At 45.7% G+C, this 23,604-nt stretch overlaps 2 protein-coding genes across 3 annotated transcripts in view; one reads left to right on the top strand and one right to left on the bottom strand.

The window, feature by feature from the left end:
* LRRC45 (leucine rich repeat containing 45) overlaps positions 1 to 397 on the bottom strand; it is a 366,996-nt gene extending 366,599 nt beyond the window's left edge. Inside the window, exon 1 of the mRNA XM_069655316.1 lies at positions 284 to 397. The gene's annotated coding sequence lies outside the window, so the exon portion shown is untranslated. The remainder of the gene's footprint in view (positions 1 to 283) is intronic.
* A 96-nt stretch (positions 398 to 493) lies between these two features.
* Positions 494 to 23,604, top strand: part of CENPX (centromere protein X) — a 187,671-nt gene continuing 164,560 nt past the window's right edge. For both annotated transcript variants that reach the window (XM_069655315.1, XM_069655314.1), the window contains exon 1: positions 494 to 636. In XM_069655315.1, coding sequence (XP_069511416.1) covers positions 598 to 636 — 39 coding nt within the window. In that variant the 5' untranslated portion in view covers positions 494 to 597. The remainder of the gene's footprint in view (positions 637 to 23,604) is intronic.

The raw sequence follows: 23,604 nt of genomic DNA, 5'->3' as shown, positions 1-23,604 counted from the left end.
AGACACAGAAAAGTATGCCAGAGGACACAACGCCGTTCTAAAAGTTGTGAGACACGCAATTATATGGCAAGGTTAGAGTTAGACCAGCACTTTAGTATCGTTGGGACCAGACCGACAACTATGCCCACCAAGAGATTGAGAACACATTGCAATACAAGACAGATAACGTCGATCTAGTGAGCTTGATTGGCAGCTACTTTCACTCCCCGCCCCCCCTTCTCTTCTACCACTAACCGCTCAAAACCTTACTTCAAATCCAAGACCAATTCACATGCCCTCTCACCTGCACCAAATCCTGCTCCGTCTCCACGGAATCGGCTTCCTTCCGTAACCAGGAAGAGCAGGACAGGCAGAGCTGTCCACTGCGCAGACTCAACCGCCGCCGACAGGACGCCATAACAACGGATGCCATGGAAAGAAAAGACCGACTACAAACAAGCACTAGAAAGAAAAAACAGACTAGCGAAACGGATAATATGAGGACGAAATGGAAAGCAAAAACGGACTACAAGAGAATCACACTGAAAGGAGAAAGTCGGAGTCGGTACATTGAAGTTGGAAAAGGAACAGGGAAAAAGGAGGAGTAGCAGTACAGAGATGGAGCAAGAGGAGGATGCCCGAGCGAGGTTCAAGAAGGTGGGTATAGGGTGGGCAACCGTCCTGTATTTTGCAGGACTTACCCGTATTGATGGGTTTTACTTTTGACCCACGTTTTGCAGACACCCTCTGTGGGACATCAAATGTCCCGATGTTGCTTTACTCAGACTGAGGAAAGCATTTTCAGCTCCATCATAGCACTTTTCTCCCACTGTAATGTTCTGTTGACAGAGAGCAATCAGACACTGATGGGAGGGAGGGGGTCGCTATTATCAGGTACTTTTTTCCCTTAAGAAATGTGAACGGGGGTCATTACAAATGGGAAGGATGCATCATAATACAGCATGTTGCGTTTTTCATAGTGTATGGTTAGTTTATTATGATGTGCTGGTTTATCATGTTGTGTGCGTTATTTGCAAGGCATTTCTTTAAACGGAGCATTAATATATATTTATATTAACTAAACCTGGAAAGATATTTGGCCACTTCCCGTTTTTGCCACCTAACCAAAGGGTGTGATCCTGGACACATATTGCTGTGTCTTTTCTGGAAACCCTATAACTGACTAAGTTTATAGCTTATGTTATATGCTATTATCAAAAAAATCCTTGCTCATGATTTGTTGCCTATCGAGTTGCTTCATATATACTAATAGGGCCATTCATAAAGTTATTTGCTACTCTACTTACCCATGGCAACTTTTGTCATGTCCCATGGTGCTTCTTAGTATCAAAGACTGATGATGCTTCTTGCAGTGCCCTTTCTGTGAAGTCACTTATGTTGGTGTCAACGCGCATGCACATTAGGGCGTTTGCATATATTTTGCCCCACAGATATAATGGTCCTTCAGTTATTTTCTGTGCTTTATCAAAATGCCATCTTCCACTAAAATTACCAAAAAAGGGGGTTGGGAGGGGTGTGAATGGCACCATATGAAACTGCATGCACTGCAGGCCGCTGCTGATGCGCTACCACATCCAAAGTGTCCTGCAAAACCATTTTGTAAAGTTGCCCCCCCCCCCCCTAGGTGGTTAGCGCATGAAGTGTGCGAACCAAGAGTGCTGGGGCGGAGGAAAGAGGTGAAGGTGCGACGGGGTGTGGAAAAGCGAGAATTTGATGCTGAGAAGGAAATGTTGAGCTAGATGGTGCTTATGCTGAATGGCCAGATTCCCTGTAACATGTTCAACACTGTATGACTTTGTCCAACCATCAATACAATGACACAATCTAAATCTCCGAGAAGAGTGCTGCAGAACATGCACGTTGAAAACCAGCGTTGGCAATGCTGTCAGCATTCTCCGCATCAATCTGTTGGATCGAGTTTTCGAGGGCAGGCGATGTTGCATGTTTTATACTACAAGAAAAATGTAACCTTCCGTTTTTGGATTATGACAACACATGTCAATAGAAATATTCAAAGCAGAAGTCATTCATAGTACAAAGCTACAATAAAGATGTGTATCTTTGGGAAACCTGGGAAAGTCCAAGTGGTCCCATCCCCTGCTTGACACATTGAGCCTGTCGTGGAGTTTCACTTTGCAAGCTGGGATATGTAGGCCCATATTTATTATGGGGAAAATAAAAATACAAGCCCCAACATGCAACATGAAATGCCAGGAACGGTGTTAAAGTATCACACATTACATAGGGCGGAGTAGTTTGAGGGGTTGGCGTGAGGGGCCATGTGCTGCAGCAGATCCTTTCAACTCTGCACCAAAAAGATTTCTTCTTGTATGGGATGCCCTCTGCAATCTTCTTTCCACCAGGTTAGTCCAGAAAGAGACTGGTAAACCCACTCTCAACATAGTTCTCTTTCAGGCATATAATAGGGTGGGGGTCAGGTGGAGACCATTAAGGCTGTCACAGGGTTTTGTGAGGCCCAAGTCAAAACATTGGGTGATGTCCCCTTGCTATGTTTTGCACTGCACTAGTGGCACTGTGAATGGGAGACATGAAACATCTCGCTTTGGGGTTTGTGTCCAGGGCATAGATATGTTGATGAGGAAGACCTCTGGATGCAACTGCGCTGTCAAAGAAAAATCAGGCTCTCCCTTTCATCTGGATGGATGGCAAACGGAGTGATTCATTAATTGGCTTCTAAGTCAAAAAGTGTAGCGTCATTACCCAAATGCAACCCTGCCTAACCTAAACACTTCTTCCATGCCCCTTTTTATAGACCCCCTCCCCACCACCCAAGTCACCTGAACTCAGAAAGTGTAAGAAAACCTCCACATAGGCCTTCCGGGATGCGTAGCCTGCCTCCTGCCAAACAATGAATTCATTAATATAAAAGAGTCCTATCCTCGCGTTCATGAACAGAAGCGACGTTTGCTAATTGTACTTCTGGTAGAGCGTAACCCTTCAGCAGGTGGAGATTAATTCTGGGGGAGTTCTTAGAGTATTGCCTCATTAGTCCACCGATGTAGATTGCACCACTGCGATTACTTTAATCGTCCAACAACGGTCTATTGTGCACATCAGTTCAAGCTAGACAGATCTGCTGGATGTAGGCCCACAACCTTGCTCCAGTAACTACGGAGAGGATGGAGCGCATCTGTATTTCATATCTGTGCATGTCCACCAACATTCGCTTCAGACATTTGTGGAAAGGAAACCATAAAAGTCTGCAGTTTGCTAAAAGAAAAATGAACTTGAGGCATGAGGGGCATTATGTCATAGGGCCGGGTCATAACTTCTTAATGTTCGGCACCAAAAGATACATACAGATTAAGGGCACAGCAATGGGAGTATAATTTGCCCCTAGTATATCTTTTTTATGGCGGCATTTCAAGACAAATGTATCAACACTCCACTTTAATTTACTCATAACATCTGCCTATGGCACCCTTTTATTGATGATATTTTATGCATGTGGCATGTTATGTAAACATTGATGAATTGCACCAATTTACAACGTGGCTGAATAACATCACGCCCAATTCGCACTTAACTGCCCAATTAAGAAAAGAGGAGATTGCTTTTCTTGATATGATGATCTGACATTCCAAGAGAAGATTATACCACCTTGTATAACAAACCCACGGACCGCAATACCTTATTACAGTACTCTAGTCAACGTTCCCAACGTCTTCGAGCCAGTCTGCTGTTCAGTCAATTCCTGCACCTACAGCGCAATTGTTACAAGAAATCAGACCACAGTTTCCAAGCTAATCAAACCAGATCTGTGCTTGTATTCCAGATTTACTCCTCGTTTGGAACAATTGGTTTGCAAATACTGGATGTCATTAGACATTTCCAAATTGACTGGTACTCAATTGCTGTTCTCTCTCAAAAGGGGCTCCAATCTGAGAGACAAACTAGAGCACTCGGCCATTGACACCATTGTTAAGCCACCAAACATTATCAGATCCCTTGATAACCTCTCAACGTTACCCATTGGGCATCAGCCATGTGGCCACTGCACTGTGTCCCTATATCAAAAAACACATACAGTCACTTACAAAACAATTTCATGGACCCTTCAAAAATGTACATCTTGTCCGACTTAATACAGCATTTATGTCATCAGTTGCCCCTGCAACCTGTGGTACATTGGTATGACTACACACAACAACTCTACCTACATCAATGAACATATATCTAAGATCAGGACGGCTCCTACTCGCGCCCCGCTGGTCAAGCATTTTCTTGAGAAAGGGCTCTCTGCAAATAATGTACAGTGGTTTATATTGGAAACCATTGGTCCCGACATCAATATTCTTTCCATTATACACAGGCTACAGAAACTGCAACAGCTTTGTATACTCAGACTAGATATACACACCTCTGGTCTTAATGAGACTATTAATTGGCCTATTCTACTTCAAACATAAGCAACACTCTTTCATTCCTGCTAGTATCACTCTTGGGTCCCTCTACTCTTCATGATGGCATGTTTTTCTTTTTTCTTGGTTTTAATTATATCTCTTCTCCTGTTTCTTGCACCCTTTAACATTTGTATTCTCTGTGGTCATGTTTGCACCACCTGTGTGACCTGTCTGTGACTGCACACAAACCTATTTACAACTGTTTGACTCTCACTTCCTATAGGTCCTCCTGCCCGGACTCCTTTCCTAGATGGCCGCTGGCATATGCCTATACAGACTACCCTTCGTTTATGTCTAGTTTTTCTCAGCTTCACACGCTCTCCACCTTTTTGTATGTACCATAGCGGTACAAGCTTTGACCTCTGTTAAGCCTCTCAAGATGAGTCCCTTGGATACTTGTCGTCCTGGGATTGCCCCATCCACTTTAGCACGGGTTGCCTATAATATGCGCACTGCTTTAGGAGCTCATGGTGATCCTTAACATATTTTGATGCTGCTCGGATTCACACTTACACCTTCATGGTGGTGCTATGGTGATAGCTCTGACTTTTGACCTGTTTGTGTATCAGCCTCCTGGCTCATACCCACAGTCAATCATGTTTAGTCATGTCCCATCACGATTCTTTTCATCACTGCGTGTCAATTTTAAATGTGAATTCCTTCCACTTTTACAGTCTTGCACTACTTGCTGTCTAATCTACACAAGTCCTCCTTACTCCTAGGCCCTATGTACTTATCATTTACATTGCACACTTTGATTTCTCCACAGGAGTTTCTCTGGCATACTCCCAGACGCAGCACTGTTTTTTTTCTCGCATTGACGGACTTGAGGGTGGACTCCATTTACAACATGGAGTGAAACCACCCAAATGAAACTGAATGTAAATCTTTTGAGACCTCACCTCCAGGTACTCTATTTCTCCCATACACTGCCAATTGCTCTTGCCCTTTGAATATTGGTATACAGTATTTGAATCCTAGCAAGCCCACCCCCATGCTCATTTCACTGGATGTGTATTTTTTTAGTACTCCACTGTTGCTGGGAACTACAGACGACCTGAATTGACTCTCACACCACTGTATGCTGCCTGAACCTGTCCTTTTCTAATCCTGAGGAACGGTGCACCCATTTTGTGGAAAAATGTGGCCCCAACTAGTGCTCGAGTCGATCTACAATCTCCAGGGTCCTTCACCCACTCCGCTTTGACGGAGACCTTTCAAAAATAAGACTGCTTGTAGCCAAATTGTAGTAGACAGATGTCACTCCTTGATTAGATTACACATTACATTCCAGTGTGTATTGTTTACATCTTCTATCCGTTTGTTTTTTTTTTTTTTGCATTGTCTTGATTTTGTAAAAATCTTTTTTTCTGTTTTTCTTTTTTTTTTTATTTCTTGGTTTATTTCACCAATGTTCCATTAATTATACAAGGCAACTAGCATGTGCTTGACTTGTACGTTTGAGAATCGATCCAATTTATTTGTTGCTTGTTACACTTTGTTTACTTTTTTTTTTTTGCTTTTACATTAAATAAACATATTTTAATTTGGTATCATATATATTTGTGTGTCCATCTTGGGCCTGCCGAGGGCCATCGTTTTAGATCTTTTAAATTTCTAAATATGTGCACATCAACTTTTGTGAAAATATTACCACATTCATGCTCTCAGGCATTATGCTTGTTGTCCCTTACTAGAATAGGGCCGGGTCATATTCATTGCTGAAGTTCTTATATGGTAGTCCCAATTTCTCCTGCAACAGATTGTCCCCCACCCGACATACCCACATTTTTCTTTTTTTTTCCCCTCGGCAAGGTCCTATATTTACTTATTCCGCATAAATCGTGCATTCACAGGGCTTAGCTAAAAACCTGCTTTTGGACCATTGCATTTACCATCAAAAAGATTGTTAGGGCAAATCTGCTGGACCTACTGAAAATCTTGCAAAGTTCATGTCATGGTAGCCCAAGGCATGTGATCTTACACCCACATTTAGGGTCCTGAACCATGAGCATACCTTGTTGACTCTAGTCAGATGAAATCTGTGCATGGTGCTGCTAATGTGAGCTGCAGTATGACATTTCCATCAAAATGCCCTCTGCCAGAAGTGTTTATTTCAGGTGTGTTTTGACTTTTTCTAATGTTCTACTGAGGTGGGACGAGGCCTGATTTGCATATGGTGTTTCATTTGCCGTCATGGTATGGTATGGCAGACCGGAAAATGATTATCTGGTGGGTTGCCCAGAGCAATGCCAGAAAATAGGATTAATTAAAACCTTTGCAGACATATCCTCCCCTTATCGCCTTACCATCTGTCATGCACTTGCACTATTTGAAACGTTGTTGGCCGAGTACAGTAACTTAAGGACTGTATGTTCTTCTCCCTCTCCTCCCCCTTCGCTCCTTCCTGTTGTCTTACACCTGCACTTGTAGTAAGGCTGTCAGGCCAAGTTTGCTATTAATATTTGCAAGATCATTTGGAAATTTCAAGGCCTAAGAATTACTCTGTATTCCCCTGTTTCCGTCCCACCTTGAATTGATGTGAAGCACTTCACCGATGTATAAGCGCTCTATGAATAATTACAAGGTGATCTTCCTTAGTTGTTTACACCCTCCATGTTCTACGCTCTTATGGTGTAAAGGGGTCCTCGCTGAAGCCAACAGACTTCTCTCTGCTTTCAGTTTATTGCCACTTGGCTCCTCTCTCCTACACCCCTCTTATCCAGTCTTATCCAGCAGCTACCTTATCCAATTAATGCCTTGTTCCTCGTTCTTGATATTTTCATTTGTTCCTTTCCTACAGAAACACCCATTATTCTCATGGATGACTTCACGTTTATCAAAATCACTCCCATCAACTTGTACCAGATCCTCTAATTTCTGACTACTCCCTGCTATCTGTATACCCTATGCAGGAGCGTAATGCAAAGATTTAAAAACCTCTATTTAATTAGGGCAATTCGATCAGTCACCAGGGGGCGTAGGGAATGGCGACCGGATTGTGGGGCGGATTTCTTGGGGCTTTTTTCAGTATGTGTGAATATCCTTCTGAATTATAATTCTGGTGGCGCTTGTTGGTTGGGAGTTCTCAAGATGGGAAAGCTGCTATGTGAAAATTGTGAACAGTGCTCTGGCACAAGGGCATGAGATAGTAATCGCTTCCCTCAATTTTAGAGGGTTAAACTCCCCGACTAAGAGGTCTTTCGTCCTTCTGTTACAAGAAACACACTGGCTCTGGGGCAAGGAACAGCGCCTTAGGGGAAGATCGGTAGGGGAGATATGTGTCATCAGGCGATGGTAAAAAGGCTGGGGTGGCAGTAGTTATTTCATCCAGTCTTGGTCTTGAGGTTGACGGGGCACAATGTGACCCGGAAGGTTGGTTCTTGTTTATCAAAGGAAATCTCCACAGAGAGCGGTTAATCATATGTTCACTGTATTGCCCAAATACTGGTCAAGCTGAGTGGGGTGAAAAGGGATCTGATCCTATTTGTGTAAGGGCGTCTGTGGGAGGGGACTTTAATATGGTCTTAGACCCGTTAAGAGACTGAAAGAAGATGGGGGAGGGGGAACACTCGCCCCAATCTTGCGGTAACGACTCCAAACAATTCAGAAAAGAAGAGTTGGGCCTGACTGACTCCCTATTGGACTCTGAGGCTGGGGATAGACCCTTTACATATTTCTCACCTGTACATAACTCCTACTCAAGAATAGATCTGATCTCGGTGGATACTGAGTTGAAAGCCCAGGTTAGAATCTCTTGCCTAAGGCCTGCATCGTGGTCGGAACATGATATGGCACGGATAACAATGGGGTATGATCCTTGCCAGTGGTCACCAAGGGGGTGTCAGTGTAACGATTGTTTGCTTAAGTATAGGGACCTTGCCCAAGCCCTGCTCAAGGTTTTCAAGAAGTATATTTTACCTTCAATGATATTGGGGAGTTGAGGGGGGGGGGTCCAGTCACTGTGGGAGGGCTTTAAGGCAACCATTCAGGGGGCCTTAATTAGAATGGGCTCACAGAAGAAGAAAGAAAGGAGGGAACAAGAGGAAGGTCTGAGGGAGAAAATACAGGACTTGCAGCCGGGGGACCTAAGGGCAAGTACCTATCACCGGCAAAAGCCGCCACGTTCCGACTCTACAAGGCAAAACTGAACTCCATTCTCATTCAAGATACAGAGGAAAAACTGTTATTCCTTAAGCAGAAATATCATGAGCGGGGAGAGAAAGTGTATAAGATCCTAGCTTGGCATCTAAGGGAGGAACGGCGAAGTAAATCTATTTCCATAGTTAAAGGGGAAGGGGACGTAATGGTTTATGATCCAGCAGGCTTTGGGAGGGAGTTTGCCAAATTTTACGAAACCCTCTATGCCTCGAAACATGTGGGAAATGAATCCCATATTACAGATTTCTTGGGCAGCCTACCCCTCCCGGGAGTTATGAGGGAAGAAGCCGAATGATTAGGTGAGCCTATAACCCAGGAGGAAGTTATTAGTGCAGTTTGTAGCATGAAGGTGGGTACTGCCCGAGTGATCGATCGATTTTCAGTGAAATTCAGCAAAATGTTCCGGTCCAGTTTGGAACCATGTATGGTGAGAGTCTTCAATGCAGTGTTATTGGGGGAACCCCTGCCGACTACAATGGCGGAAACAATCATATTGGCTATTCCTAAGGAGGGAAAGGACCCGACCCGGTGTACGTTGTACTGCCCGATTTCCTCATTGAACAATGCCGTGAAGGTCTTAGCTAAAATCTTGGGTAGTAGACTGGAGGCTCTGCTACCTCCCCTGGTACATAGGGGTCAGGTGGGTGTTTCTGTGGAACACTGGGCTCTGACAATATACGGAAAGCGATCAACCTAATGTACCAAGCACAAGCCAATAAAATTGACGCAAGTTTAGTTTCTATAGACTCAGAAAAGGCCTTTGACAGGGTGGAATAACAGTTTATGCAGGCGATGCTGGGGTAGATAGGCCTCTTCGTTGGGTGGAGGCTTTGTATGCGGCGCCCACGGCAAGGGTATGGGTCAATATTCTGTCTGATTCTATCCGTTTAATGAGGGACAAGACAGGGATGTCCCCCATTGCTGCTCCTAAACACCCTCACAATGGAGCCATTGGTGATTGCAATTCGGGCTAACTAACCATGGGGGTAGGGGCATCAAGTGTGATGGGTTGGAGTTCAAACTGTTGACGGAAGACATACTAGGTTACCTTAGAAACATCCTCTTGTCGCTTCCTGCACTCTTGGCACAAATAGAACACTTTGGATCCTTCTCGGATCTAAAAATAAATGTTGACAAGTCGTGCATAATGCCTGTGCGGGTGGGTGGAACCAACTTGGGCGTATGATTATCACCAACTTCGTGAACGCATCCTTCAATACTAATCTAGTACCAGCTAGCATCAAAGAAGCCTGGGTCACCCCTCTCCTGAAAAAACCTACCCTAGACCCTACTGTGCCCACTAATTACAGGCCAATAACAACTGTCCCATTTCTCCTCAAAATATTGGATAAATTAGCATACAACCAAGTCCAAACTCACCTTGAACAAAACAACCTCCTTGGCATGAGGCAATCCGGCTTCTGCCCCAACCATAGCACAGAAACGGCACTCCTTGACTTAAAAATCCAGATGGATACCATCAGAGACTCAGGAAAACTCTGCATCCTCCTCCTACTCGATCTCTCCGCAGCGTTTGATTTAGTAGACCATAATAAACTGTGCGCCACATTAGCGAAAGACTTCAACTTCTCCACCGAAGCTACTACCTGGATCAAATCTTTTCTTGCTGACCGCACCTCCAGGGTCGCCAAGAAGCCGCCGACCCCATCATAGTACCCATTGGTGTCCCCCAAGGTTCCTGTCTCGCACCAACATTATACAATGCATACACTAAACTCCTCTTCTCAGCGCTAGACGACATGGGTGTCATCTACACCAACTTTGCAGACGACACCCAGATCCTCATCCCTTTATCGGGAGACTACACTCAAGACACCGACACTATCAACAAAATCTATGCCATAATCCAAAATTGGATGGCACTAAATAGCCTCTGTCACAATGATGAGAAGACTGAGGTTCTCATTGTGGGCTCCCAATCCAAAATAGAAGCATTACATGCTGGTTACTCATCCATCCACATCGATGGCACAAACATATCAGTACTCAAACATGTAAAAACACTAGGTGTCTACCTAGATGCCAACCTCACCATGACCAAGCACATTAACGCCCTCTCTTCCTCTACCTCCTACACCTCAAAACGTATTGCTCTCAGTCGCCAATTCTTGACACCCACCAACTGTATCACGCTGGCAAGAGCTTTAATCTTATCCAGGCTCGACTACTGCAACGTACTCTACCTGGGTACCTCAAAAGCCAATCTAAACAAACTACAGCTTATTCAAAATAAAGCCCTTCGGGCGGCCCTTGGATTAAGGAAGTCAGATCACATCTCAAATATTAGAAGAAACCATCACTGGCTCCCCATCAAAGCCAGGGTCACATTCAAAGCCCTGTGCGTCACATTCAAATGCATCCACTCTTGTGTCCCCATATACCTCAACCACGCCATCACCAAAAAAGTTTCAAAGAGGCCCCTCAGATCTAACAGTCAACTACTCCTAGCCATCCCCCGTTACAAGACAACCAAGGCAGGAGGCAGTAGTTTCCAATACCTCGCGCCCACATATTGGAACACTCTTCCCCACCCCATCAAAAATGAGCAAACGTTCTCAGGCTTCAAGAAATCCCTGAAAACGTGGCTATTTAACCAAGACTAATATCCCCTTCCATGCTTCAGGAAATATCACTGTACTGAAGCCCTGCATTAAATGTCTTCGTGTATGATTATTTTGTATTCACATGCACTGCGCCCGATTGGCAATCTCTAAGAAATGTTTTAACCAAGCTGTCTGTAACATTGCCATGGTACCCAAGGGTTTGGGCGAGTAATAAATGCAATAAATAAATATGGGTATGAGGGTTGATAAGAAACGATTTAGATATATAGGTGTCTATTTGACTAGGGACTTGACAGAACTAACCGGGGTGAATCTATATCCCTTGGTGAACAAAATTAAAGAAGACCTTCAGACGATTGGAGCCCATGACCCTATCTTGGTATGGGTGCATGACATCCATTAAGATGAACGTCCTCGCACGACCCCTTTATATGTTTTCGGCCCCCCGGATAGGTTTGTTACTGATCTGAGGTGTTCCCTAACTACATTTGGGTGGCAGAAAAAAAGACCTAGAGTAAAAATGGCTGCCCTAATACTTCCAAGTGACCAGGGGGCATTTGGCTTCCCAGACATGTATTTATATTATAAGGCTGCCTGCTGAGATTCATGTTGGAGCACATGAGAACTTACTGGTCTTTCCTTGAGGACCTGGAACTGTACCCGCTAAAGGTGAGGGACCTCCTTTGGGCATCCCAGAAAGATATTCTGAGTAAAGTGTGTAATCATCCCATGCTGGCTGTTCTAAAACAATGGAGCAAACAAGGCTTTATCCTTATTGCCCTCGCCGCTTTCGTAGGTGTCGGGGCCATCCATTTAATTTAGTTAACCAGGGGATGAGGTGCGCCCAACAGTGGTTGGACGGGGGGCTCGAAAGAACTGGTCAGTTGTTTGGAAATGTTCACTTTCGGGAGTTTGTGGAGATTTGGGAGGTCTTGGGTAGCAACACAATTTTGATCTTAGACTACTTATGCTTGAAGGGTATATTCACACCGACCAGAAACTGGGTGCATTGTTAATTAGAGATTTAACCCTGTTTGAGAAAGTGCTGGATTCGGTGACTATCCATAAATGCATCCTTTCGAGCATATGCAAAAGTCTGGTGACCACTCCCATAATGGGCAGACAGACATTGAAAAGATACTTGGTGGAAAAGGCGGGGGAGTAGGGGAATTGCGGATGCCGACTAGGCTAGAACTTGGGGTTACCTTTCACGGAAACCTTTTTACCCCTACCATGGAACATAACTACAAGATGCTACAGGGATGGCATAGGGGCCCCCTGAAGACCTCTAAAATGTTTGCAGGTTTGTCTCCGGTCTGCACGAGAGGATGTGATCGGGTGGGCTCCGCCTCCTATATGTGGTGGCACTTTCGCAGAATCCAAATCTATTGGCGGGAACTCCTCAGTTGGATTAAAGATATTGGGCCGAATTCACAGAGCGTTTTCCAGTGGGGGTGTGCCATTATAAAACGCTTCTGTGAATTAGGCTGCTTGTTTGTGTTCAGCTGAGTACGGACCCCCTCCAGATGCTTCTGGAAGTCCCAGCAAGTGATTAGGAGGAGCATAGACTAAAGAAACTGTGGGATTAGAACTGGAAGATTAGCGATGGCACAAAATTGGAAAGGAGGAGAAATACCTAAGAGAGCAGAGTTGGAACCGAAACTGATTACCATGACGCTCATGGAGAAATGAACAGCTATGTTGAGCGACTCTTTGAATACTTTTTATGAGGAATAGGATCCATTGTTCCAAAACAATTGTGCTTGACCAATGGGAATGATGCATGGTGAGAACTCCCTCCCGTGAAGCTCTGGGTAAAGGGAGGCGATCAATTTGCCATAGTTCATGTTGTAAAATTCGTATCTCTAGACAAGACTATACATTTCTATTCTAAGCGACTGTGTACTGTAAGGGACACTTTTGTTAATGAACCCACTGATGTTGAGAGGGGTGTGGGGTGGCGTGGGGTGGAATGATGGCACTTATTGTTATGTTTTACACAAATAAAAACGAATGTTAAAAAAAAATAAGGGCATTAATCTAAAAATCTACGGCTTGGTGAAAAACTCCAGGGAGCTTATGGGACTCCAGAAAAATGCCACGGTCCAGTTAAGCCCCTTGCAGGCTCACTTATAGGAGTTGAATAAAGTACCAAATAAGGGAAAAAATAGGACAGTTGTCTGACCTGCGGTTATGATGAAAAGCCAGGTAAGTCCCAGTTTCTTCCTGAGAGTACCCAGGAGCAATTGACCCCCGAGGACACCAGTCAGTTGAGACTTGGAAGAAGAGATCCAGGTTAGGGTTCAAGACACAGCCCCAGGACCAGAGAAGCAGAGCAGGATTTAGCACCATTGTTAACCAATGGGGAAATGCGGCAGAAGGGGACCTGCAGAACCCAGACCATGGGAACCTGAGGGTGAGCAGTACTCGCCGTCATGGGTCTGTGTAATGCTTCTCCCAAAAATGCTTTGCCAAGAAAGGGTGCTCACCAGTTGACATCCTCTGTTCTTACTAGAAGAGGGTGGTAGAAAAGGGTGGTGACTATACAGAGCAAGGTTCTTAAGGTAGAAAAGTAGAGATGTCAGATTGGACTGTGAAAAATGTACCTACTTATCAACAAGGGTTGCTTCAATGTGACAGATCGGTGACTATTCCGAGGCTGCCATCCAATGGCAGGCCTGTCGCTGACTTTAAGAACCCACGCTGGGTCTTCTTGGTAGATTCTATTGCAGGGGGTCTTGGGTGAGCTGAAATGTTTTCCCTGAGACCCTGTAAAAGAGACCATGGAAGGCTTCCTGCAACATTCTTTGCTAAAGCGTCATATAAACATGTCAGCAACCACTTTAGGGACGAGACATATGTGCATTCTGAGGCCCCATTTGCGAAGAACCCAGAGATCAGCTTAAACAGAGAGACGACTCAACAGCTAATCTCCCTGGAGGGGGTTGTGAGGCAGTTGAGGGACCTGATCAGCGACAAAGGTGTGATGCGTTGGAATGCTGTAGTGTGTGTTTATGTTGCTCTCTGACAAGTGGTTTAGGAAATCATTTTGGATTGGAGTCTAGGGGGGGGGGGGTGTGTGTGTGTGTGTGTGTGTGTGTGTGGTTGCGTGTGTGTGGTTGCGTGTGTGTGTGGTTGCGTAGTTGCTAAACCCATAGGGAGACCACTTTTTCTGCGGCTTATAACTTTGCTCGCCTTCGACGAATTTGGAAAAATGTTGCCAAAAAAGTATGAGACCCGCTGAATTTTTTGTGAAAGTTGGGTGAGTTTTCGTAGAGGGGGGGCAAAATTCTTTTTTTTCTTCCATAGACTTAATGGGCAAGCACTTTGCGCATGGCTACAGCCCAAACGGCTGGATGGATTTTAACCAAATTTGCGGCAGGAGCAGGGGCTTGGTTCCGAAAGCATGCTTTGGAAATCCGACCAGTACTTTTGTCGCAAAGAACTGAAATGTGCGTCTAAAAAAATGTGTGATATCTGGCTCTGCTCCGCCGACCCATTTCCCTGTTTGCTCTGCGGACAAAAGTCTCATTGGCTTGCAGTATGCCGGTGATGTTGGCGAACATTGGATGCGGCCGGTGGTTGGCTGTGCGTCAAATATTTGGGGAAACGCCGCCATGGTGTATTGGAGGACAGTACAGCGCTGAAAGGGCCTGGCAAACGTACTTTAATCCATGTGGTGATATGATATGATATGGCATTTCTAACGCGCCTATACACAAGTGTTTCAAGGCGCGACGAGGCAGGGAGGGGGGGAACAAGGGCAAGACAGACAACGATCCTACTAGGCCAGGTGTCATTCAGACCGCGCAAGTGCAGGGGTAGGGGGAAGGAAAAAAGTGCAAGGGGAAGGGCGGGGGGTGCAGTACAAATAAGTAGAATAGAAATTAAATAAATAAATAAATAGGGCCAGCTGGTGGCAAGTGCAAGGTAAGTGCAGACAAGTTCTGGGGGGGGGACTGTAGGGATACAGAGACAGTCCCGCAGTGCAGGGGTTGCCAGGGAGGCAGTGCAAGTGAAGAGTGACTGGGCCCAGGACCGAGGTCGGTGAGAGTGGCCCAGTTGCAGAATCAGTGCAGTTTAGGTGAAGAATTTAGCAGGGGAGAGGGAGAGAGAAAGCAGAAGTGAAGAGTAAGGTTTTGAGGTGCTTCCGGAACCGGAGATGGTTCTCCTCAAGTTTCAGGGAGGCAGGAAGGCTGTTCCAGAGGGAGGCCCCTGCCGCGGAGAGAGATCTACCCCCAGCTCGTTGCTTTGAGAAGTGGCTGACCCGAGGGAGTTGGAGACGGATGAGCGTAGGGCTCGGGAAGGAAGATATTTAGGAAGAGAGAGTTGAAGGTATTTAGGCCCCAGGCCCCAGAAGGCCTTGTGGACAATGGTGGTGGGAAGAAGGGATGGAAAGTGTGGGGGAGTGAGAAGTGGGTCATCTGAGATATGTCATTAGGTGGAATAAGACGGTGGTGTGCCTGCAGTATCCATGCGTACTGCGCCAATTTGCGGCTCCCTCCACAGGCGACGACCATGTGTGGCGAATGCAGGCAGCCTACTTTACGACACGATAGCTCATGCGGCAACCTCTTACCATGGTGACTGGTGGCAGTTCAATTGCCGAAGGGGAGTGCATTGCGCATGACATCAACATTGTAACATAGCGTGTACTACGGTGTGTTGCATGTGGTAAACCCGTAATGGGCGGAGGCCTTGCACCGACAACTATGTGTCCTGGTTGCAAGTAAGTTTGACATTGTTGCCTAGTGTGTGTGGTTCGTCAGCATTGCATACATTGTTGGTTCCATGGGTGTTGTGATTGTTGGCACATTCTACAGTGTTTAGTCCATGGCTGCTGCTAATGGAGTGAATAGTCCTGCAGTGTGTGCACTGGGTGCAGTGTTGAAGTACTGTGTGCCTAGAAGTGGAGGGGGTTCAACTGAATAGTTTGTCGGCTTGGGTAGTGTCCATTGTGCGTAGTGCTGAGTACTGTACTGCACTATGCAGTATTGGTTTTGTGCACTTAATAGAGTTCTGGGAGCATGGCCACTGTTGTGAAGATTTTGTGGTTTGGTTGCCAGTAATACAATGCTATGTGAATGGAAGTGGGTAGGGGTGTCGGACACTGTGGTATGTTTGTGGATTCTGCTAATTGTTACATGTTTGCATGCATCGCTGTATTATGGTGCGGGGGTTGGGTAGAAGTGCTGCTGCCTATGTTACGTTTGTGGTTTGTGGTATCTGGCCAAATGTTTGCCTGCATGGCTCTGTTTTGTTGTGCTGGGTTTGGGCAAGGCCTAGACTGTTGGGTGCAAGGCCAAAGGCTGTAGGCCGTAGGCCATGGACTCAAGAAGCTAGGCCTTGACGATAGCCACCACAACATAATGCAGCCGTGCAGTTTTAACTGTGCATCTCTCAGAGGGTGGTGACCTTTTAAAGCATGGTTGTGGAGGACATTTTACACTTGGTAGAAGACCCGGTGATATGTGTACATTACCATATGGTGTACGCACGTGTTGCACATTATGGAGCCACATGTGACCATTTCCATTTGCCATGGTTTGCCCCTTATAAGACTCTTGCTTTAGGAAGTGGTTTACGATATTGCGCCATGAAAGGCAGTCCTCAGCATCCCACATTTCAAATATGGACAATGTACACATCCACATACCGTTCATCACACCCCATGCACCGTCATGCAGCCATGAATGCAAGCATGTGGTGAGGGTTGAAAGGGGCCCCTAGGGGTCCCTCGCATTATGGAAACAAGGCAAGTCACCACACACGATAGATACGCCAGACACAAGGTTGTATTCCCAAAGCTAGGGTTTATTGCAAAGCAAATAGTCTCAGTTGGCCAACTCAGTCTCACGCCCCGCAACGTGTATCTCTAGACCTCGAGGGACGCAAGAGAGCAAATTACGTACATCAGTTACATATATACAAAATGCATATCATACAACCAGCTGTGACATGTTTAACACCGCCTTTTATTGGGTTTCTTTGAACTCGGTTTGATGATGGACAATTTCGATAAATATGACACCTTCAAATGGCTATTTTAGTAACAATATGCAACCTTGCAAGTGTAGAGACATCCTTTCTTTGTTGAACAGAACACAGTGCTTCTGTTCTTGTAAGCGAGCTACATACGGGGGAAGAGTCACATTCCAGACCTTGCTATCTTTGAGGTGCTATTCGCGGCCTGGGAGCCGACACGCTCTGCAGTGCTTGGGAAAGGGGGGGCCGTAAGAAGAGCATAATTCAAGCCTTTAGCTGCTTTATTCTAACATATTCTACCATATAACGAGACTGGCTGGCAGCTGTGAAATGAATGCCCTGCGACTCTCCTTCAAGGCTACATTCGGGAGGGAGCCGGGCATTCCTCTCCGGAGCTGCCTACATTGTATTTCAATGAACTCCTTATTAGCCTCGCGGCCTTGTCCTTTCACGTTCAGACAACAATGTTAACAGTCGAGCAGAGTAAGCAAAAATGTGCTGCGAAGCAGTTTGAACAGAAAGCAATGAGCAATCGTTAGAGACCAAAATGGCGATCCTTGTTACATCAAAATGGCCGCTCATTGGTCAAACTCGGAACCCTGTATTTCTATCGTTATGTACATGAGACGGTTGGTCTTCGGCCACCAAAATACGTTTGCCGTCAATCGTGAGAGGTGTCAATTCTTCTAGACCAACAGGGTGAAATTTGGCAGGCTCAATTTCAGATGGGGAGTGCATTGCACTTGATATGGGCATTTAAACATAGGCTATACTATGGTGTGTTGTGTGTGTGGTGAGGCCCTAGCGCCTTGGATGCATGGCTGGAGCCCTTGCACCAACAACTATGTGGCTTGCTTGCAAGTAGGTTTGACATTGTTGCGTTCTGTGTGTGGTTTGTGAGCATTGCATACAGTGTTGGTGTGGTGATTGTTAGCACATCCTACAGTTTTTAGTCCATGGCTGGAGCTGATGGAGTGAACACTCCTGCAGTGTGTGCACTGGGTGCTGTTTTGAAATACTGTGTGTATAGAAGTGGGTAGGGTAGAAATGGATATTTGTGTGCTTGGGTAGTGTGCATTGCGCTGATTACTGACTTCTGTTCTGCACTTTGAAGTATTGGTTGTTTGCACTTACTACAGTGCTGGGAGCAACAAAAAAATATTGCTACCTGTACTTTGTGGTGATGGGTGCCGCTCTGGGTGAATCTGGACGCTGAAAACGTGGATACCTTTAGAGAACTTTTTACTGGAGGTGCTTTAAAATCACACGAGACGTGTACTCTGAGTGTGTAACGGTACATATGGAGTGCTGTACAGAAATGATTGTGTTCGATGCATATATCATTGGTGCATGCCTGTGTGACTATTTAATAGAACCTAATGAGGGAGTGCTGCAAAAAAAATAGTGGAAAGGGAAGGACTGTCCTGCTTTACTGGGGCGTGGCCCTCGCTGTAGCTGGGAAAGCGCACGTGCCACATCCTGCCCTTCTCAGCATGGAAATGCAACTGTGGGGATTATCCAATCAGGTGTCGTGGGTGTGTCTCATGGGGCGGGGCACTACTATTTTTCCCAATACTGTGTACCGAGGTTGGCAGAGATGGAGAGACGCAGAGTGCTGATCGTGGGTGATATTTGTGCAAGATCTGCACAGGTATGCTGTGCAAAGAGGCATTGGTGCTAATTCTGAGCTGGAAGGAGTGGAGGCTTTCTGGGGCACTCTGAGTGCAGTTTTGGCAGTATGGTTCACCTTTGAAGATGTGTGGCCTCTGTCGGTACTGTTGATGTTGTCGTGGTGCATTATGGAGCTTTATATTTGGGGTACATGTCGTGTGGACGTTTGCTCCGTCACCTGAAGAAGTTTATGAATGCAGTGAGACAGAGTTTTCCCACTACCAAGGTGGTTTTCTCATGCATGCCACCAAGAGGAATACGGGACCATGCCGTTGTAATTTGTCCCCAGGCAGAGCTTGGAAGGTGTCTTATAAACAGAAGCATGTGTGCATTTATGTGCACTGATGGGATGTTCTCCACCCACTGAGATCATGAATTCACAACATATGCACTGTTTCCATGCAAATGGCATTTCTTTGACCGCCATTGGCAATGCTAATTTCTTTTATACTGTGCAAGAAGCGTTGACCAGAATTCGTTAAAAATGTAAGGAGGAGAAGAAAACGGAAAGTCCTATAAAGAGAAAAAAACAAAAATGTCTTTTCAAGCACATAATTTTTTATAAAAAAACTCAAAGCCACCACTAAAGACGAGATCCCCAAACCTGTTTCAAATGTCGTCCCCCGCCTCCCGTTCGTAGCATGATAACTCAGCAGACTCTGCAGTAGTTTCAGGATTACACATGCCACACCCAGCCTTTTTAGGATGGGAGGCATGGAAATGGGACTGTGGAGGCTAAGGCATAGGGCAATAAGGTTTCTGGGTGTGGTGTGTACGCAAAAACTGTGGCAGAAGGTGTATTTGTACAGAGACATGCAGAAACCTATGATTGAAGTGTGCAAGGAAAGTTGTAGGCATCCTGTTTTGTATGTACTTCTTTTACATTGGCAAGATACATACAGTGCTGCTTCTGTGCAATAGTTTTACGAATTTTGTAGGAAATGGGTTAATGCGGGAATAGATTGTGAAGTGTGCAAGGTAAGTGGCATGCATCCTGTTGGTATGCATGCAATGTGTGTATGCTATGATATGGCATTTATAACGTGCCTATACACAAGTGTTTCAAGCAGCGACGAGGCAAGGGAGGGGGAACAGAGGGGTGGCAGAGACAGCGATCCTACTAGGCCAGGTGTCACTCGGATTGCACAAGTGCATGGGTAGGTGGAGGGTGAAGTGCAGTACATGGGGAAGAAGAATAAATAACAATGTACAAATACGGCCCTCTGGTGGCAAGTTCAAGGATAAGTGCAGACATCTGGTGGTGGTGGGACTGTTAGGGTTACAGAAAACAGTCCCCAGGTGCGGGAGTTGCCAGAAAGGCAGTACAGGGGTGCAACCGGCGGGGGGAGGTGGCCTGGGCCCGAGATCATAGGGTGGTCAGGTAACCAGTGCAGAATCACTTTTAGCCAGGAAGTCAGCAGGGGAGAGGAGGAGAAAAAGCAGAAGCAAAGAGGTTTTGAGGTGCTTCCAGAACCAGAGATTGTTCTCCAAGTTTCAGGGAGGCAGGGAGGCCCCAGCCGAAGAAACATATCTACCACCAACTGGTTGCTTGGAAAAGCCATTGACCCCGAGGGAGTTGGAGGCGGATGAGCGAAGATCTCGAGCAGGGAGATATTTAGGAAGTGAGAGTTGAAGGTATTGAGGCCCCAGGACCCCAAAGGCCTTGTGGATAATGCAGAGGGTTTTGACTTTAATCCTCGCAGCCACTGGGAGCCAGTGCAGACATTTCAGTCCCGGAGAGATACGATCCATGGGCTTGAGCCCAAGGACAAGTCGCGCAGCCCTGTTCTGGATGAGTTGCAGAGGGCAGAGAGAGAAGGCAGATTTAGAAAGAGGATGTTGCAATAGTCCAGCCTAGAGAGGACCACAGTTGTGGAGACAGTGAGCTTCTGGAAATTTGGTTTAGGTTTGTAAGAAACATTCAGAGATGGTTTTGGTGTGATATTTTTACGATTTATGTAGGAGATGGGTTAGTGCGGAATAAAATGTGTAGCATTGACAGAAGGAAAGAAGAGTTCCTGTTTGGATATTACAATGGGCGATATGGGTAAATTAAAACGTTGAAAGCATTTACCATTGAAGTGCCACTTGATGGTAGGTGATGGGAGAAAAAACGCAATGTTTTTTAAGTACGTAATGGACGTTCAGTGGCAGATACCGTGTTCAGAGGCACTTATAACAGAGTTGTAAACATAGTGCAGCAAAAGTATTCATACCTCTACTTTGTGGTGATGGGTGCCCATGTGGATGCAGAAATCTTGCATAGTTTTACTGAACTTTCTACTGGACGTTCTTTCGAATGACACAACACTGGCAGTCTGAATGTGTAACTGTACATATGAAGTGTTGTACAGAACTGACAGTGTTAGATGCTGACGTCTTGGATGTGATTGGTAGATGCATGTGTGACTATTTAACAGTACCCAATGAGGTAGTGCTGGACAATAAATTGTGGAAAGGGAAGGACTGCTGATGCTTTACTGGGGCATGGCCCTCGGGGAAGCTCACGTGCCACATTCTGCGCTTCTCACCACGCTGGCCAATGGAAATGGGCCTGTGGGGATTATCCAATCAGGTACTGAGGGTGAGGGTGTGGTTCACATAAAGGGGCAGTAATACTGTTTTTCATTACTCTGCGTAATGAGGCAGGCTGACATGGAGAGACGCATTGTGTTGATTTTGGGTGATGCCTTTGTGATAGATCTGCTCATGTATGCCCAGGAATGGCACTTTGATGGCGACTTCGCTTTGGAAGGAGTGGACGCATTGTGGTGCGCTGTCCATGTCCGCAGTTTCGGAGCTATGCTTGCACTTTGCAGACAAGTGCCCAGTTTTGCTATTATTCATGTTCTCGTTGTGCGCTATGGCGGAATGCATTTGGGTTATGTGGCTTGTTCACATTTGTTCCATGAAATGAAGAAGTTGATGAATGCAGTGAAGAGGCTTTTTCCCACTGCCCGGGTGGTTTTCTCAGCCATACCACCAAGAAGAGTATGGGACTATCCTAATGTATGCTGTACCCCAACCAGAGGCTGGAAGGTGTCTCGTCAACAGAAGCATGTCTGATTTATTTTTTTTATTTTTTCTTTTTTTTTTGTGCGCTCGTGGGTTGTTCTTCTTTAACAATGACCTCATTAATTCTTGAAATGCTGAGTTTTTCCATGCAAATGGCATTTCTTTGTCTGGTAATGTTCTTTTGCTTACCCATCTACAGGATGCATTGAAGAGTTTACTGTAAGATTGTGTGCAGTAGAAGAAAACACAAAACCCTATAAAAACCAAAAAAAAGGTGTTTCTCTAGAAGCAACAGAGCCACCACTAAAGACGAAAGCCCCTACCATGGTTGCAATTTATTCCCCCATGCCTGCACACAGCACGAAAGCCACACCCGGGGCTTTTGAGGATGGCTGGCATGGAAATGGGACAGTGGAGGCTAAGGGCTTGCGCAGTAACGTTTCTGAGTGTGGTGTGTATGCAGAGGAATGTTGTACAGAACTGATAGTGTAACATGGAGAGCTCTTTAATGTGATTGGTGGCTGCGTGTGTGATTATTTAACAGTACCCAATGAGGGGGTGCTGGAAAGAAGATAGTGGTCAGTGGAGAAGGCCTGTTTGTGCTGTAATGGAGCATGGCACTCGCAATACTTGGTGAAGCGCACGTGCCACATACTAACGTTTTCAGCATGCTGCCCATGGGAATGGGACAGTGGGGATTATCCTTACTGAGGGTGTGATTCACAGGAAGGGGCATTAATACTTTTCTCCATTACTGTGCGTAGTGAGCCGGGCTGACATGGTTGCCATTACTTGAAAGGTAGTGTAGCATAGCAAACATTGTTCCAAATTCAATTACACCTCGAAGCTATGTGGGACATTACTCTGTTCTGAAAAGTTACAAAGAGAATGCAGAGCAGTTCTGGGTGTGGCCTTTTGTAGGGCTGCGTGGAGATCTTGCAACCGGCAAAGGGGCCTACATCGTTGCACCAAATACATACACGTGCAATGGCACATTGTGGGGTGTTTGTAAGCGTGTACTTTACCAATAACACTCTGTAGATTGCAGAACATTGTACTTTTCCACTGTACGAGGTTCCGGATCGTGTCCGCGATATAAGGGCCCATGCGCAGCATGTGTGAGGTCGCATGGTGATGTCACTAATGTTCTCGATTGGGACGGCAGGACGCGTTTTGGGCGGAATACTTTGTGCACATGTGTATAGGTGTCCTGTGCACGCCGGTGGGATCTCTGGACTAATTAATAGTGCAACACACGTGCGCCAACCATTTTGGGACAAGCTGGGTGTGTGTAGGGTATAGCAGGTGGGATGTTTGTGTACATATGTGGGCACCTCGGACTACTTAAAGTTTGACACAAGTTTCTTTTGCATATGCTGGACAAGGGGTGGTGTTACCAGGAGACGGAGGAAGAGATACGCATGCACGTACTTGTGCAACGGACAAACGCCGCTCCCACAACTACTTATAGGTGGTTCACAAGATGCGGACATGTGGTTCGTACTGGCGTGCTACGGATGCCTCCATTGTGATTGAGGATAGGCCGGCCAGATGCTGTGTCCGTAGGACACCTCCCTTTTGCTCAATTGCGGTCTTTCCCACCAGTCATAACAGGACTTTTAAAAAAAAGGAAAGGCACTCAGGAACAATTTACATTTCAACCTTCATTTCCACACATTCATAGATACTATTACAAAAGGGAAGGAGTAGCAGAAGTGGATCAATATTGTGGGGAATTGGGGATTTGTACAAGTTGGTCGTGA

The sequence above is a fragment of the Ambystoma mexicanum genome, chromosome 3q, assembly GCF_040938575.1.
Source record: "Ambystoma mexicanum isolate Mex_15411 chromosome 3q, UKY_AmexF1_1, whole genome shotgun sequence".
NCBI lineage: Eukaryota > Metazoa > Chordata > Amphibia > Caudata > Ambystomatidae > Ambystoma > Ambystoma mexicanum.
Note: the sequence above shows the minus strand (reverse complement) of the source record. Positions and strands in the feature narration are given on the sequence as shown.